Below are 19,085 nucleotides of genomic sequence, written 5' to 3' on the forward strand. Positions count from 1 at the left end.
GAGGGAGTGGTAATGGTCTTAAATATTAAGTGATTCTCACCTGAGAGACAAAGGGCCCTCCCCTAAAGCTGCTAATGGTCCATCAGTGTGACTGTGACTGAGGCAGGTAAGAGAGAGTGTGTGAGGAGACTGAAAAAATGTGTTTTTAAATTATTTGTATTTTATTTACAACACAGTATAATCAAAACATACATAATGAAGGTCAAAGACACATTATTGTGTACACTGATCTAACCACAGAGATGTGAACAGTCATTCCTGCAACATTTTCTGTTCAACAAGTGAAACAAATACCTGACATTTACTTATTTCCATGGATTCAAGAAGAAAAAACAATCAGTTGTCAAGGATCTTGTTTTACCATAGAATATCAGTGTAGTTGACCATCTGATGTTGGTACAGCGCTCTCAGAGGAAAACATCTTGAAGAAAGTCATCAGGATTCATCTGTGGTTCAGGTACCTGATTCAATAAAATACAAACAACCAAAAAAAAAACACATTTGTGAGCATAAACTCATGCATGCTTTGTACTATCGTACACAAAAAAATACATTTTATATCTGAGAAACTAATTATTGTTTAGTATGTTATTAAAATCTATTTTTGAACAGAGTAGGCTATTAATAATAAACGTTGTAAACATACTTAGACTCGTAGCATTCATCATGTTACAATGTACTCTCATATTACTTTTATTGTTTTATATGGAGCATGAAAACAACAGTTTGGGGAAAAAAAACCAAAAAAAACACAACTATGATTTTGTAGTCATACAGCCTAGTATGCATGATTTTATAGAAGCTGTTATGATTCTGCAGCCATAGACTCATGTATGCTGTGAACCACAAAAGGATGTAATTTGTACTATAAAAAAATATTTTATAACTGAGAAACTAATTATTATTGTTTAGCACGTTATTTAAATCTATTTTTGAACAGAGAAGACTATTAATAATAAACATGTTGTAAACATACTTAGACTCGTGGCATTCATCATGTTACAGTATACTCTCATATTACTTTTATTGTTTTATATAGAGCATGAAAACATCATTGTGCTGTAAGAAATTGAAATACAATGAATTGTCCATCATATTCAAACACTGTAGTCTGGAATTACAGTTTGGGAGAAAAACAACTATGATTGTGCAGTCATATAGTCTAGTATGTATGATTTTATAGAAGCTGTTATGATTCTCCAGCCATAGACTCAAGTATGCTGTGAACTACAAAAGGATGTACTTTGTACCATTAAAAAAAGGATATTTTATATCTGAGAAACGAATTGTTATTGTTTAGCACGGTATTAAATCTATTTGTGAACAGTAAACATTCTTAGATGCGTAGCATTCATCATGTTGTCGTTTGGGGAAAACCCAACTAAACGCGTTCAGGTTTGTCACAATAACATGCTAACTAATGCAAAAAAGAAGCATTTACTTACTTATCAGATCGATGTATTCTGGATGAACTCTTGGCTCTTATTCGGAGGTAAATCCAGCCTTTACTTAGCGCGTCTTCTTCCAGAAACGAACAGCAGCAGAGATGAACGGAGTCTCGTGACTAGTGATGGGTAGTGATGGGTCGTTCTTGAACGATTCGTTCATTTTGAACGAATCTTTAATGTGACTCGGGAAGAACGAGTCGTCTCGGGGAGTGATTCGTTCAGTCGCGCATGCGCATTGCACAGCATTGTCGGGTTTGAGTCGTTCGTTCATCACGTGACAGCCCCATACGCTTAACCAATGCAGCCTGAGCCGGAAAGAGAATTGATTAGTTCGTCTATCGAGTCTCGGGTTTGAGTCGTTCGTTCTAAAAAAGTGCTTTATAAATTAATTTTGACTTTGACTCATTAATTGGCAGCTACATGTCTACAAACTCTCAGAGTAGACTGTTAGGTTAAGTTTAGGGTTAGTAGAATAAGTTGACATACACTTGCAATGTTTCTCATAGTCAGTATGTTGTATGTTGTGGACCCATGAAAATAAAGTGTCAGAAGGTATTAAGCAGACGGTCTACTAATACTAATGACTACGGTGAACGGGAGGGGACGTCTTCGGTTCACTTAATTTAGTCGTGGCCACGAGTTTAATGCATAAACAAACCTACATGACCATAGCAACCCGGGATTATCAGAGATGGATAAAGTATTTTTTATTAACATTAAACATTTAATTTAATATTTGTATATTATTATTATTATTATTATTATTAGGTTATATTAACTTGATAGGGATATATTTTTATATTTATTTCATATAATTGTAATATTTTATTATTTCCCCTTTCAATTTGTGTATCACTTTACCTAATTAATGTTCTGTATAATTAAGCTATTTGCTACCATATATTTAGCAAATACTGTAAAACACTCTTGGTTAACCCTTACGGAGATCAAGGATGCAGATAAAGTCCCCTTCCTAGACTTCCCGGTCTCACCCACCGGCCTGTTTGGACTTGCGGTTAAGGGTTTCACGAAATGCTTCACCACCGTGCAGACGTCGTCCCAGGCAATGCGACACTTCTTGCCAAAGCACTCCAGTTCTGCAGCTGCTTCCAGTCGCCCCAAGACAGCACCAACTCAGCAGTTCGCACCTCCAGCTGCACAATCCCTAAGCTAAAAATTCTAAGGGTCAACTTAAGTAACCTTAAGGCTGTCATTAAGTATTCCCCTTAATTATCTAAGTGCTCCCTTAAGTGTTGCTACAGAGTCCTTAGTAACTATTTCACCTTGATAAATTTAAGGGACCAAAACAGCTCCCTTACATCATCTTAATCTCAGTATTTTTATGATTTTTAAGATCAAATGTAAGACTTACGACATTTAACACCTGCACAAATAAAATATCATATAAGCATAGTAGGGCAATGATATGGTAACATATTAAACTGTAAAATGACTGTAAAAAGCATTGGTTACAGGTTTTCACAAAACATAATATATATACAAATATATAATTTAAGAAAATGGATGAGTTGTTTCAATTATTATATTAATTTAAACAATTATTATTGATCAATTATTACATTAATTAATAATGTAAATGTAATGTATGCCTTAATTGTTTAGATTTTTATAATGCATTATCTTCTTGTTGAGCCACCTGTTCACATTTACAACTCTGCGTGTTTGCAGCGTCAAAACATGGGTTAATTTTCACATTTGGTAAAATTTCCGTCATTGGTCAGCAGGAGGCGCTTTAACTGCAGTTACAAAGTGGTTTCCATGGTAACAACTCTACACAAAGCAGCGCAGAAACGGGCAGCGCTCGTTTATTTGTTTGTGTTTTAGTTGGTTAGGTTTGTATTTGGTTATGTTCTGTTTATTGTCAGAGATATACACATCTATGTTTATTGTGAGATGTAGTAACTTCGCCAGAAACTATTGTGAAACACTTAGGTAAGGGTTGACTGTAAAGATGTTTGTTGCAACGCTCTTAAAGAATTCCCTTACCTCAGGGATTTTTTTACCCTTAGGGATACCCCTAAGTCAAATTACTTACTTTCATGCATCCGGGCCCAGGGACCCCGGCCCGAGATAGTGACCAGAGGGATAGAAAGAGGAAGGGGCCAAGTCTCGCCACAGCCGGACCACCCCCCAAGCAGCCTCTGTTGTGCCTCCAAGCACCCTGTTCAGTTCCGGGTGCCGACGGCAATGTGTTTGTGGTAAACACCGTTGTGAACTCTGGGCGTGATCAAATAGTACCCACACATCTGATCGCTGTTATAGCGAGAAAAATAAAACACAAACATTTTCAATAAGAGAGCAAATTTCCTCTTCCTCTTATCACGAGTGTCAGGTCCCTGCAAGGTGGCCTGTCGCTCGATCCAATTTAAGCGCTCGCCACACAGGCCGAGGCCTGGTAGGCCATCCCCGGAGTGTCAGACTGGGTTTTGGGGATAATAAAATGAGGTCATACACTTCAATTCACTCGAAGACCCCCGCGATTCAGCAGCGTTGTTTCCTCTCACAAGTATACCCAGGGGACTGGTTCTTTTCGCTGGAGCTGAAAGACGCCTACTTGCACATCCATATAGTCCCCCACCACAGATGATTCTTGAGATTTGCCTTCGAGGGAGTGGCTTATCAATACACGGAACTTCCCTTTGGACTGTCCCTAGTTCCTCGCACTTTCACAAAGCTCTTTCCCCGCTGAGACAGATGGGAATCCGCATTTTGAATTATCTTCACAAATGGCTCATTCTGGCCCAGACGGAGGACGAGCTACTATCTCACAGATCCTTCCTTCACAGCCACTTATAATGCCTGGGACTCAGGGTCAATTTTACCAAGAGCGCTCTGTCCCCCAGCCTATGGAGATCGTTCCTAGGAACAGTTCTCGGATCAAATGAGGGAGGTAATCGCGCCAGAACGTGCCATTCAGCAGCTCGCGGCTTCATTCAAAATTGGAGCCTCTCGCCCTCTCAAGGTGTTTCAAAAGATGCTGGGCCTCATGCATTTCCGGTACTTCAGTTGGGTCTGCTTCGCATGCGGCCCCTTCAGTACTGGCTGAAACCACGTGTTCCACACCACGCCTGGCGTCTCGGACGTCTTTGTGTCAAGGTGGGCCAGGTCTGCATAGGAGCTCTGGCCCCTTGGAAAGACCTTCAGTGGATGGAACGAGGCGTGCCCTTGGGAATCGTCTACAGAAGGAAGGTGGTCTCGATAGATGCTTCCAACACAGGTTGGAGAGCGCTGTGCGACAGCAAACCGGTTTTCGGCTTCACATTAACTGCCTGGAAATGCTGGCAGTGTGTTTGGACCTTCGCTCCTTTCTGCCACACCTAACGGGATACCACCTCTTAGTCCATTCAGACAGCATGACGGTGGTGTCCTATATAAATCGCCAGGGTGGTCTCTCCTCGAAGCGTCTCTTTATTCTGGTAGAGCGCCTCTTGGAATGGGCTCAGCTCAACTTGCGTTCACTGAGAGCAATGCATGTGCCGGGCAGGTTGAACTAGGGAGCAGACATGCTATCATGGAGCAATGTCCCCTCGGACGAGTGGATGCTCCACCCACAAACGGTTTACAGAATCTGGGAGATCTTCAGCAGGGCAGAAGTTGACCTCTTCGCCTTAGGAGACAACTCTCATTGCCCAACTTATTTTTCGAATGACAAGGATGTGTTGGCCCTCTGCTACTGGCGTTAGCATAGGTAAAGCATTTGGGAGATCTGCAGGATCTCTCTGTGTGCCCCACCTGCCTCGTTGCCTCTTCCTGGGCGTGGTCTAGCGGTGTGTCCATTGCAGAGATTTGTGCGGCGGCCGGTTGGGCCTCGCCATCCACATTTACCAGGTTTTATAATCTGAACGCCCGGGGTCTTTTCTGCATAACGGGCTCACTCTTGTCATATTACAAAACCAGTGTTTGTACGTTTGCCCACTGACAAAGAAATTATCAGTCTATAATTTTAATGGTAGGCTTATTTGAACAGTGAGAGACAGAATAACAACAACAAAATCCAGAAAAACGCATTTCAAAAAAGTTATACATTTATTTGCATTTTAAATGAGTGAAATAAGTATTTGATCCCCTATCAATCAGCAAGATTTCTGGCTCCCAGGTGTCTTTTATACAGGTAAGGGGCTGAGATTAGGAGCACTCTCTTAAAGGGAGTGCTCCTAATCTCAGTTTGTTACCTGTAGAAAAGACACCTGTCCACAGAAGCAATCAATCAATCAGATTCCAAGCTCTCCACCATGGCCAAGACCAAAGAGCTGTCCAAGGATGCTAATTCTGTCCAAGTATGCTAAGACTGCTAATTCACACTATTATTCATACAATGAAAATGGTTATTCCCACATAGCAATTTTCTCTGGCCCACATGATCAGCTTTTGCTTGGACCACATACCACTATGAATTACAGTCCTAGTGTGGACCAGGTCTGGATTCCAATTAAGGGCCAGTTATGGGTAATTAAATTGGCTGATACTTGGGCCAGTTATGGCCCATGCGTGGCCCTTGTCTGGAATCCAGACCTGGTCCACACTAGGACCGTAATTCATTGTGGTATGTGGGCCAAGCAAAAGCTGATTGTGTGGGCCGGAGCTGGGCCAGATAAAAATTGCTATGTGGGATCTAAGGTCCTGTATGACATTGCTGGCCTTATTCTGGTCCTATACTCTGGACCAGATGGGTTCCACGTGTCAGCCTCAACAAAACCATAACCAAGCCACTTGAGAGACACACCCCTCCCAGATGAATAGTCACAACAACAACGATATTCTGAACAAATATTTAATCATGTTTAATCAGCAAACCAAGTTGAATGAATCTCACATCTAACATACAGCATTATGATCAGTTCACACTTCCACAAAACTAACATGCTTATTTGTTTTGCATGGTCAGTGTTTTCACCCTGTTGGAGTATGGCAGTGTTAATTTGGCTTTTAGGTGCTTTGCAAAACAAAACAAAAAATGATATGTTTACGCAATTAACATAAAATTCTTAGATAAGGTACTTTCTCTATTTTTGCAATATTCAAGTGTTCATGTCCCTGAATAATATCTGAATGCACCTCACTCTGAAGAGTACACATATTATCTATTAGACAGCAATCCTTGTGAGTGAGAAGTCTGGTATGGAGGCAGGATCTAGAACTGACTTCTGTCCAGGTTATCTGTCTTCACGAACTGCACTGAAATACAATGTAGTGTGAGGCTCTTACATTCACAATGCTCATTTTGGCCTCAGTGGTGAAATGTGCAGAACATTCTGCCAGACTAAAATTTAGTCTTTGGTGAACAGTCTTCAAGAGTGCAAATAAGATTTTAAATTTTAAGTACCTTTCAGGCTCGCGTGAGGTTTCCACAAGCAACAAAGTCTACTTGAACAAAAACTTCACTACATTTAAAGTTTAGAAAATAATATACATACAGACCGTTACCGTTTGAAGTGTGGTACGTTCAAGGTACGCAGGTTCTGTCTTACCATTATTCATTTTAATTTTAAATAACTTTTTTATTATCATCTGTGTCTTTTTTCGAATTATGATGGACCCCTCTGTAGGTTGTTATGTATGAAGTGTCCTCAGAGCAGAGTTAAACAAGATGGCCTCGTAGGACATACAGGAAATATTTGATATTTACTTGATATATTATTTTGAATATTTGATCAACTTTTGAATGTTTGAGGTTTTACTTACTAGTCAGATGGTTCATGGTGCTTTGGAGATGTTCTTCAACAGGAGCTCCGAAGCACAGCCATCAGTTCAGCCATCAGTCAGGGTTGTGACGCTCCTGAAATCAGAGTACAATTTGTCAATGTTTGTTTGCAATGAAAGCTAAAAACGTGTTTGAAATAGTTTCAGCCCATTTTAGCCCATGTAAGTGACGTCACCGATTGACCCCACAGTGCAGACCTTTAGGTTAAATTAATTAGTTTATAGTGACTTCCATTTATCTATTGACAAATGTCCAGCAAAACATATACAAAAGTATCAAAGCCGCTCATCTACACATAAAATGTGCTTAAAAGCTCAAACGTTCATTAATAAGAGCTCAAATCTATCGTTATCTTACCTCTAATAGTTAGCCTCTATAGCTAGTTAACGGTTGTGATTCTAATGGTCTGTTTGAAGACACTAAACCATTCCTGTAAAGGAAAGATTCAACAGAAATGTGTCAATTACATGTAAGAAAGTGTCAGTAATGGTTGTATGTATTATTTATGTAACTTTAGGGACTAAACTTACCCTTAAGAGACATTTTGTCTTGAAAATAATAACTGAAAAACTGCCACTACTATTATTGACTGTCTTCGCCTCCTGATTCATACATTCAGCTTGAATTATCATGAAATAATTAAGTCTAATTTTCATATTTTTGGGTTTACTCTATTAAGTTACATAAAAAATTGCATAAAATATCTAATTTTTGTAATATTTGTCATTTCATTAATACAAAATAAAATAAAATAAAAATTGTGCCTGTCCCTACATTCTGGTCAACTTTTTTACTTCAGTTATAAAAAGGCATAACAATCTTTAAAGCATTCATAGAAAAAAGTGTGGTCACTTCCTTTGTTAGGAATCTTTGGAAGGCATTGATGTATGTATTTATTCTTAATTCTCATTTATTTGTACAAAATGTTTAGGATACACTAATAGTAGATTAATTATTTGTCAAAAGTGTTATTATGATTTTGCAGTGAATCTCTCATTCACTTTTTAAAAACAATAAAAAAACAGGTGCTGAGGCCATTGTTTCAGATCGCTAGTTCGCGTTTTGGTAGGCTATCCGTCCACTGCGGCTGCCGTGCAAATGCACCTTATCCAATGACAGAGACGCACATTTTGAAAGACAAGACAGTTAACTTAGCCTATAGGATGTATTTTGAATGTCCGGTAGTCCTCAAATAACGTTTTAGTCCCGTCTCGTCTTGTTAACGAAGATGTGGCATAAATTTCGTCATAGTTTTTATCATCAGATATTAGTTTTAGCTCGTCAACGTCTCGTCTTAGTCACAGAAAAAGGTTCGTTGACGAATATTTTTCGTTGTCGTCTTCGTCAACGAAATTAACACTGATGTTGACCCTGTAAGGAAGGCAGAAAATAGACAGAGATAGACGCACAAAAATAAAAAAAGCACCACTACTCAAAATACAAGCTTGTTTTGCTATGTTTATAAATACTAATGTAAACATATGGCTTCGATGTAAATATAAAATTCTTGCAAACTGCTATTCCTTGAATGAAGACCTATGTCTTTTATTAAGTCTATAAAAAAAAACTTGCATAGTGCATATTTAAATACTAAATAAAGACATGGGCAGAAATTGCCAATAACTAATTTGCATGCCCAGGTTGAGGGAGCAGCTCTGTCATTTTATTTTCCAGAACTTCGGACACATGAAGTTAATTTTCAATTACATGAAAGATCTGTAATTCACATGTATTTTATAAAATTAAATAGTTGTTACATTTAAAATGGTTTCAGTTTCATAATCTGGCAGAAAATGTTGCTGTTTTTGGTCTTTTAACTACAACTCTGTTTTCTGATGTTAACTCTGTTACCATCAATGTCAACTCAGTTTGTTTAAAGTTTTGCTTTAAAAATGATAATTATATGTGTTTTATTGTTAACAAATTGATCAGCAGCTTATTAGCCTAAATAGTACTACTTCTACCTGAAATTTGTAAGAATTTCATTCATTTTTAAAGCTATGTATAGAGAAAATGCACACCATGTTGGCAACTTTTCAGTTAAACGTGTTGATATTTTACTCTAAAAAAAGTCTATATATCTTTAGGTTTCAAGTTGAATTAATGGATTAAGAGACATTAATCTTTTAGGGAGGACAGGTTTTTAAATTGTTACATTTGTTAACTGTATATGTTTGACCCAATTTGTCTACAACGGAGTTGAGAGATTTTTCTGTTAGTGCATTGATTTTCAGAATAAATATCTAAAATCTTACAAGTTTAAGATCAGCAAATATAGAAAATGTTAAATTTAAAGTGTATTATATGAAAAAATAAAAAATAAATCATTCAGCTTGAAATGTCCCCACAATTCTGGAATGAGCCATAAATAGTACATAAAAGTCAAATAAAATGTCCTGAAACTTCATCATGTATTGTTTAAGTGGATAGTAGGCCTACATCAAACTGTAAATTGAATGAATATGAAAGCAGTGCATGCAAAACATTGTTTGAAGTCAGTTGTTTATAAATGTATATAAATACGGAGTGTCTATTTACACTAAGTGCAAATAGCCCATCTTGTTGGCAAAGGCTATTTACACTAACTCCACCCACTAACGTGTGATTGGGTTAGTCAACATTAAAAAAAGAAGCTAGTATAACATCAGTTTCAGTGGTGTAGATGGTAAGGCATATGCTTTTTGACGCGAGCGACCCGAGTTTCGAGCCCACCTTTTGCCAAACATTTTTTTCTCCCTTTTCAAATCTCATATTGCATCAGAAAGGCATTTATTTTCAATAAAAATTAAGGAAATAATCAAAAAGTTGAAAATAAAGTATCGGGTAGGGTTAGGGTAGGTGTATGGAGGGCTTTATTGTCCCAATAAGGTGGCATCCATAAAATTATAATTTACACTCAGTACGATATTATTGCGTCCTGTTTTATAATGTACTACAATACGGAGGTGCAGATAATTGCCACTATTTGCAATAAGTAGTATAAATAGCAGAAAATCTTGCTATTTTAACATAGTGTAAATAGAATCCATCGCTATTTGCACTTAGTGTAAATAGCATCTGTCACTAAAAAAATATGCTATTTGTGTAAATAGCATCTAATTGCTATTTACACCGAGTGTAAATAGCATCTATTGCTATTTGCACTTAGTGCAAATAGCCGCAGCCATATAAATATATATAAAACAACAGGATATACTATTCTATAATATACGATATAATATCATATGAGGCATACATATAATTTCTCATATATGTAAACACAGTTAAACACGCAACATGAGCTTTATGTTATGCATTTTCAAAATATATTTAAAAATATTTAACAGTGTTTCACATATATGTGAATATATTACCTTTCTGTAAGGGAAAACATTGGCATTTTACTCAAAAATATTTGAAATGGATTTTACATGTGGGTCAAGATCGGTCATACTTATGTGGCCCACATATCTATATTTGACATCTGGGCCAAATACTACATTTTACATCTGGCCCATGTCTTGTTTGCTGTCTTAAACCCGGTACCACCTCTGCCAAATCTGGGCCATGTTTGGCCCGCATGCTGTATTCCAGTGCCGGATGAATGCCAGCTGTGCCAGATGCATGCCAAATCTGGGCTGTGTTCATGCAGTCAAGCTATGAAAAGGACAAAACAGTACTGTTAAACCAGTATTTAAGTAGTCCATATGATTCATGGACAATATTCATTTTATTAAAGGGTTAGTTCAGCCAAAAATGGAGGGTCAGAGAGCTCTCAGATTTCATAAATAATATCTTAATTTGTTTTCCGAAGATGAACGAAGGTCTTATGGGTTTGGAACGATATGAGGGTGAGTAATTGACAAACTTTTTTGGTGAACTAACCCTTAAGTTTTCTGAACCCATATGATAGCTTTGCGTAAAGAACAGATTTAATAAGTGATTATTTACAGAAAAATCTTTTTTTTTTGCTATAAATCTCAAGTCTCATTACAAAATTTGCAAGGGTGCACAAGTTTGGTTCATGTGCGTTTCAAAACAAATGTGACATGCCCGAAATTTTAACGAGATTTGAGAGCTACAACAAATATTTTCTGTGAATAACAACATGCATTTCAGTTTGTTAAATTTTAACTTAATGTGGACTTCATGTGGACTACATTTATGATACATTTACAGTATCTATATATATATATATATATATATATATGATACATTTACAGTATCTATATATATCTATATAATATATATATATATATATATATTAATCCTCTTTGAAGTTTGAAGCTGCAGGACTTTTTTTTTGTGGGGGGGGGGGGCATTTTATGTGTTAAGAACAGTGAGAGAAAGTGAATGATTGTTATTTTTTTTTTTGCATAAACTATTCTTTTAAATGAGACTATTGAGACCCAGAGGGGGGAGATAGCACATAACTTAGACCCAGTGATCACATCTAGCAGCTCTGCCTCAAGGCATCTACTGAAGCACACAAGATCAACAAAAAAAACATGGCTTTAAAATCTAATATTAAGTGAGTATAATTACTGATTATATTCTTTTAATAATTTAAAAGATCATTTTAGTTTACAGATATCGGTATCGGAATCGATATCGACGATACTTATCGAAAATAAAATAAGAGGTATCGCCCATCCTTAGCTCTGATTGCCGAGGCCTCTGGGACGTCAGCAGGTCTGTGTGTGTGTGTGTGTGTGTTTGTGTGTGTGTGTGTGTGTGTGTGTGTGTGTGTCGTGCAGATGCATTTTACCCTCTCTGCAGAGTCACGAATATAGAAGAGACCACCCATCTAGATCATCCCTAAATGTGCATGTTTGTTTAATATGAACTGAAAAGAAAGACAGAGAATTAGCATTTGTTTGCTGATGGATTTTAATGTGATTAAAAATATACATATATACATGCTCAGTTTTTCTGTAACACTGGGATAGGCTCTGGTATCCCTGCGACCTTCAAGAGGACAAGCTGTTTGGAGAATGAATGGATGCTGTTTTAATCCATTAATTTATATAAATTGAGCATTTACTGAGAAAAGTGATAAAAAGTGATGGTTAAACTCCATCTAGTGTTGCATGTGGGACATGCATTTACAAATGTTGTCCCATTCTCCTTGATAGTTGGCCACCAAAATCATCTTTGGAGGAACTCAAGAGTGCGAGAAGTACCAGGATGACTAGTGAGATGAGAGGAGTGTCCCCACTGGAGGATCTGGGAGCGGACAGCTTTTGGGACAAACAGACAGTGGGTTGGCCCCCCTCCTGAGTCAGGTTCTCGGGCTTAGGCTTGTTTTACAGTATTTTCCAGATCACACCTGATAGGAGCTATTATCTTGGAACTGTGGATAATTGATGCAATGGCATCTTCCTGAGGAGTGTTTACATATACTCGGGACAACGCATCAGGTTTTAGATTATTAGAGAAGAGGCGGTAGGACAAGATGAACTGGAATTGGTTAAAGAATAAGGACCAATGTTCCTGGCGGGGGTTAAGTCGCTTTGCCTGCTGAATGTATTCCAGATTTTTGTGGTCCGAAAGTACTTGGAATGGGTGTTTGGCCCCCTCAAACCTAAAGTGCTAGCTTAACTGCCAGTAAATCTCGATCCCCTATATGATAGTTCCTCTCAGTCAGTGTAATATGGTGAGGAAGGAATGCACATGGATGCAGCTTTTTGCCCCCCCCCCCCCCCCCCCCCCCCCCCCTTTGACACAGCACAGCTCCAACCCCTACGTCTGAAGCATTGACCTCCATGATGAAGGGTGTATCTGGGTTAGGGAGAATGAGAATAGGTGCAGAGGTAAAATGGCTTTTGAGTTTGCTGAAGGCCAACTCTGCTTCAGGTACCCAATAAAAGTTGGTTGTGTTCCCCTTGGTGAGGGCAGATAAGGGAGCCACCACAGTACTGAAGTTCAGGATGAACTTGCGATAAAATTTGGCAAAGCAAAGGGAATGCTGTACCTCTTTTACCGATGAGGGGGAGTGCCAATCCACAACTGTTTGAACCTTTTGAGGGTACATTTGTATCTGGCCAGGCTTGATGATGAACCCCAGGAACTGAACTTCGGTCACATGAAACTCACATTTCTCAGGTTTAGTCTTAGTCTTAGTCTTAGGCAAATTTATTATCCCCGAAGGGCAATTTGTTTCACAGCCAGGAGAAAACAACAACAAACACCACAACACGCAAACAAAAACAAACAGAAACAAAAAACAAAAACAATGACTTCCAATAATAATATACATAAGATCATTTGTAATTTAGGAAACCAATGACAGCTGACATAAAATAATTTTTAAATCTATTGGTCCTACATAAAGGCATATAATATCTGCGACTAGAAGGAAGCAACTTGAAGACATTCTGCAAGGGATGGCTGGGATCATTCATAATTAACTCAGCCTTCTTGAAAATCCTGACCTTATACAAGTCGTTCAACTCATTTAAAGTGGTACCAACAATATTACCACACACTTTAACAATACCTTGCAGTCTGTTTCTGTTTTTAACATTAAGTGACCCATACCAACACACAAATGAGAAAGTAATAACAGATTCAATACAACAAGAATAAAACATCTTCATAAAAGTACAGTCCACTTTAAAGCTACAAAGCTTCCGCAGATAGAACATACGCTGGTGGGCTTTCTTACACACAGCATCCACATGAGTCTCAAAAGACAACTTTTCATCTATTACAGTACCAAGGTATTTAAATTGATGTACAACCTCAACAACATGATCATTAATAACCACAGGAGAGGTGACCATAGGATTCTTCCCAAAATCTATGATCATCTCTTTAGTTTTAAGTACATTAATGTCCAGAAAGGACAAATTACACCAATCAATAAAATCTGTCAATACAGGACCATGATCAATATCCACACCATTTAAAACGGAGACAATCACCGAATCATCCGCAAACTTAATGATACGCCGCCTCTCTAATTGCGTTTGACACTCATTAGTATAAAGCACAAATAAAAGAGGTGAGAGAACACATCCTTGCGGTGACCCAGTCGAGGAAAAAAGTACATCAGATAAAACCCCATTTACTTTCACAAGTTGAGACCTAACAGTTAAAAATCTTAACTGTTATTTAACCTTTCTGCTAAGATATGAGGCTGATCCGAAGGCTGATCCGAAGGTCAGCCTTCAAAGGATAGTGGTTTCGAATAGTGATCTTTATTAATAGGCAAAGGATAGTGGTTTCGAATAGTGATCTTTATTAAAGGCCCCTGTAATCAATACATGGCCAAAGTCCACCATCCTTCTTCCCAACGAAAAGAATCCAGCTCCAGCAGGGGAAGTGGAAGTCGTGGCCTAATGGTTAGAGAGTCGGACTTGTAATCCGAAGGTTGCGAGTTCGAGTCTCCGGCCGGCAGGAATTGTAGGTGGGGGGAGTGAATGTCCAGCGCCCTCTCCACCCTCAATACCACGACTGAGGTGCCCTTGAGCAAGGCACCGAACCCCCAACTGCTCCCCGGGCGCTGCAGCATAAAATGGCTGCCCACTGCTCCGGGTGTATGTTCACGGTGTGTGTGTGTTCACTGCTGTGTGTGTGCACGATGGATGGGTTAAATGCAGAGCACGAATTCCGAGTATGGGTCACCATACTTGGCTGAATGTCACTTCACTTCACTTCATTTGAATACAATTAAAAGCAGATGAAAAATCAATAAAAACTAATCGCACAAAAGTTTTTGCACCCTCAAGATGTGCTAAAATCATGTTTAGAAGAGTAATTATCGCATCATCAACACCCCTGCCGGGCCTATAAGCAAACTGAAACGGATCTAAATTTTCCTGTACCATGGTCAAAAGCTTATCCTTCACAACCCTCTCAAATGTTTTCATAATCAGAGAGGTAAGTGCTACTGGCCTGTACTCATTGAAACAGTGTGGTACATTATTCTTAGGCACAGGTACAATAATAGATTCTTTCCATAGACGAGGAACCTTATTAAGGTGCAATGACATACTAAAAATGAAACAAAAAATATCTACCAATTGTTCTGCACAATTTTTAATAATGTGGCCTCCAACACCATCAGGGCCTGGACTTAACATAAGGATGGTTATCAAAAAAGCATCTGAGAACTTTACTGACATGTTTTATATGCTCTTGGAGGGAACAAAGTAGACAAACAAAAATTGGTTGAGCGTGTCTCTGAGAACATCATTGATGAGAGCTTGAAATACTGCAGGAGCATTAGTGAGACCAAAGGGCATAACTAAATATTTATAGTGCCCAGTGGGCGTGTTGAAGGCGGTCTTCCATTTATCTCCTTGTCTGATGCGCACGAGATGGTAGGCATTGCGCAAATCGAGCTTAGTGAAGATGGAGGCTTCTTGTAGAATTTCGAAGACAGTGGCCATTAGCGGCAAAGGATAGTGGTTTCGAATAGTGATCTTTATTAAAGGCCCCTGTAATCAATACATGGCCAAAGTCCGCCATCCTTCTTCCCAACGAAAAGAATCCAGCTCCAGCAGGGGAAGTGGATGGTTGGATGATACATGCCGCAAGGGCTTTGTTAATGTATTTGTCCATAGCAGTTCACTCAGAGGGAGACAAAGAGAATATACGACCTCTGGGGGGACAGGTCCCTGGGAGTAGCGCAATGGCACAGTCATAGGGGCAATGAGGAGGTGGCCTTCCTTTTGCTGAATACTGATTTGAGGTGGTAACACGGAGCAAGGACTTGAGACAGATCTAGGGGTTCTTGGGACTCAAGAACAGCATCAGGGGAGTTCTGGGCCAAGCATGTAGTCTGACAGCTGGGACCCCAACTGAGAACAGTGCCAGTGGACCAGTCAAAGTGTGGGTTATGCTGGAGGAACCAGGGGTAAACGAGGATAACAGGGAACTTTGGAGACTGTATAAGGTGAAAGCACATTCTCTCCTGGTGCTGCTAAGTGACGAGACAAAGGAGAAAAGTGAGGTGGGTTATTTTCCCTAGAACTAACGCTCTTCCATTCCAAGGCTGTCACAGTTAAGTTGGCAGGAAGGGAATTAGTAGGGATCTGGAGACGTTTGGCAAGGGAAATATCCATGAAATTCCCAGCAGCACCAGAATCAATCAGTGCCTGTAGTTGGTGTTTTTGATCTCCCTAAGTGAGTGTGATGGGAAGAAACAACCCAGAGTTGGAAGGTGAAGCTGTGCATGTAACTCCCATTACAGTCCTTGCTTGCCTGTATGGGACTGGTTGTTTCCTGAAAGCTCAGGACAAGCGGAGCGAAAATTACCATGCAATCCACAATATAGAAGTCATGAGATTAAAATTCCTTGTTTTTATAATTATTTTTAATTCCTTATTTTTATTGCTGTGATTATTATTTTTCACTTTCTTTTATGTAAAGCACTTTGAATTACCACTGTGTATGAAATGTGCTATGTAAATAAACTTGCCTTGCCATGAGATCAGACAGCACCTGTGAGTGTTCAGCCATTAAAGTCTCCTGCTGAACCAGAACTAACTCATGCTGTTGGACTGTGGACTTATACTGAACAACTGTGGCAAGGAGTTCTTGAGAAATAGGCATCTCTGGGTGCATAATGTTGGCTTGGTTATTCTGTCAAAGTTGAGATTCGAACTTGGGTCTCTGGCGCAAGAGTCTTAATTTCCACCACTGAGCCACAGAAGGGAGTTGAGCCCATTAGTCAGACACATTTTAAAATTAACTCAGAAGAGTTTATTTAACAAAAACAGCAAAAAGGTTACAGAAATCCTTTTCTTAATGAAAGCCACAAAACAGAAAAATCTTCAGTCCAAAAAAAGATCCAAAACGAGAAAAATAATCTCCAAAACAAAAACTCAGGGAAAAGACACCAAAAAACAGCAAAAATTAAACACAGGAAAACAATACAAAAGTCTTTCAAAGTATAGTTCTTAGAACTAGAGCAGACTTACGGCAGCAACTGGCTTAGGAACAACAATAACCAAGCAAAGATTCAAAGGAAGTGATCAGCTTAAATACACAGCCCAGAACAAGGTACATGTGAAAACAATAGCATTTAATACAAGAGGCGCAAGTTTGGCATGAGAGTACTATAGGGACCTCTAGTGGCCAAAATAAAACATTACAAAGCAAAAACTCTGACACGTTGCATCCATGATTAGACTTCAATGCTGTATTAATGCTGTTTTTTTGTATAAACATATCTATGTCTATTACATGTTCCTATTTGGTGCTGGCTCATTTTTACAGCTCTAGATTGCTGAAATATGACTTAAACATGTTTACTTCGGGTTGAATATGGATCACGGTCTTCCAGATGCTTCTGTGAATTCCTTATTTCTGTATATGTCCTCTTCTATCTCTTCATTTCACTGATTTGAAAGGCCAGTATATGATGAATGTTGATTGTGTGTATTTCTCCAGGTGTGGTTCGGGTGGATTATGGCGATGTTTCTTCGCGGAAGGCTTTGAGAGACTCACTGAAGTGTAAACCCTTCTCATGGTACCTGGAGAACATCTACCCCGACTCTCAGATTCCACGCAGATACTACTCACTTGGGGAGGTAAGAGAGTTTCACTGTTTTCTTGTTTGACATTGCCATTAAAAGAATCAGAGTTGTTAATAAATTGTTTCAGTTTGTCATTTTGCACATTAAATGTGCAGCTTTATGTGTGCGGTTATGCCAAGACCTCTGCAATATAAAACAGTTTCAATTCCTGTCCAGCCAGTGTTGTTCTTCTTGTGCTGAGCAGTTCTACTGTCTGCAATAAATATATTTAAAGATTTGCACCAGTTATATGTTCTCATAAAAACCAAGGACAATGTTCAACTTAAAAAAAAAAGATGACTTACAAACAGTGCTCGACTAAAAAGAACACTGCATTTTATGAAATCCTCAGACTTTGTCCTTTTATGTTATTAGATCAGAAATGTTGAGACAAATCAGTGTGTGGATAACATGGGCCGTAAAGAGAATGAAAAGGTTGGCTTCTTCAACTGTCATGGAATGGGTGGCAACCAGGTAAGAAAGTTGCAAATTAAAGGGTAACTGTACAAATAAATTTAAATGTAACATAAAACTAATTAAAAATCTACTGAACAGAATAATTCGACCAAATATATATATATATTATATAGCCTATACTGTACACACACATATATATATTATATAGCCTATACTGTACATATAGCCTATACTGTACACACACATATATATATATATATACATATATATATATATATATATACACATATATATATATATATATATATATACACATATATATATATATATATATATATATATATATATATATATATACACATATATATATATATATATATATATATATATATATATATATATATATATATATAAAATGCAAAACAATATGGACGATGCATTGGGACTGAGGCTTTAAAAGAATGAAAGTAATTTCCTATTAATTAACATGCAGTAACTAATTCCAATCTGATTAATCTGTTTGCAGGTGTTCTCATATACGGCTGACAAAGAGATTCGAACCGATGACCTGTGTCTGGATGCATCACGGCTTAATGGACCTGTTGTTATGCTGAAGTGCCACCACATGAAAGGAAACCAGATGTTTGAGTACGATGCAGAGGTACACATCACACAGAAACTATCACACATACCAACAACATCACTATTGTACACCAACAAGTCAATGCAATAAAACCAGCAAATTACACATAGGTTCCCTTACAAAAAAGAAGATACTTCAAGTGTGCTGTTATTACACTTGTTTTTTTTAAGTAGAAATAAGACTTTATATTTTTAGTTAACTTTTTATGTAATGAAATATATAGAATAAAGTATAGTTACACTATATATGTTATAGTTATACTATAGTTATTGTTAAACTACGGTATATACTAAAGTACACATGGTTTATACTAACAAGTGTACAGTCCTGAAAAGTCTAAGAATTTATAC

The 19,085-nt window shown here is 38.1% G+C and overlaps 1 protein-coding gene across 1 annotated transcript in view; it reads left to right on the top strand.

Moving 5' to 3' along the window:
• LOC306876619 (polypeptide N-acetylgalactosaminyltransferase 13-like) overlaps positions 1–19,085 on the top strand; it is a gene marked incomplete at its 3' end in the record, with an annotated part of 131,433 nt that overhangs the window by 99,682 nt on the left and 12,666 nt on the right. The window contains exons 9-11 of the mRNA XM_079427931.1: positions 17,551–17,690; positions 18,051–18,149; positions 18,619–18,753. Coding sequence (XP_079284057.1) covers positions 17,551–17,690; positions 18,051–18,149; positions 18,619–18,753 — 374 coding nt within the window. The remainder of the gene's footprint in view (positions 1–17,550; positions 17,691–18,050; positions 18,150–18,618; positions 18,754–19,085) is intronic.

This window comes from Barbus barbus (genome assembly GCF_936440315.1).
Source record: "Barbus barbus genome assembly, chromosome: 11".
In the NCBI taxonomy this organism is placed as follows: domain Eukaryota; kingdom Metazoa; phylum Chordata; class Actinopteri; order Cypriniformes; family Cyprinidae; genus Barbus; species Barbus barbus.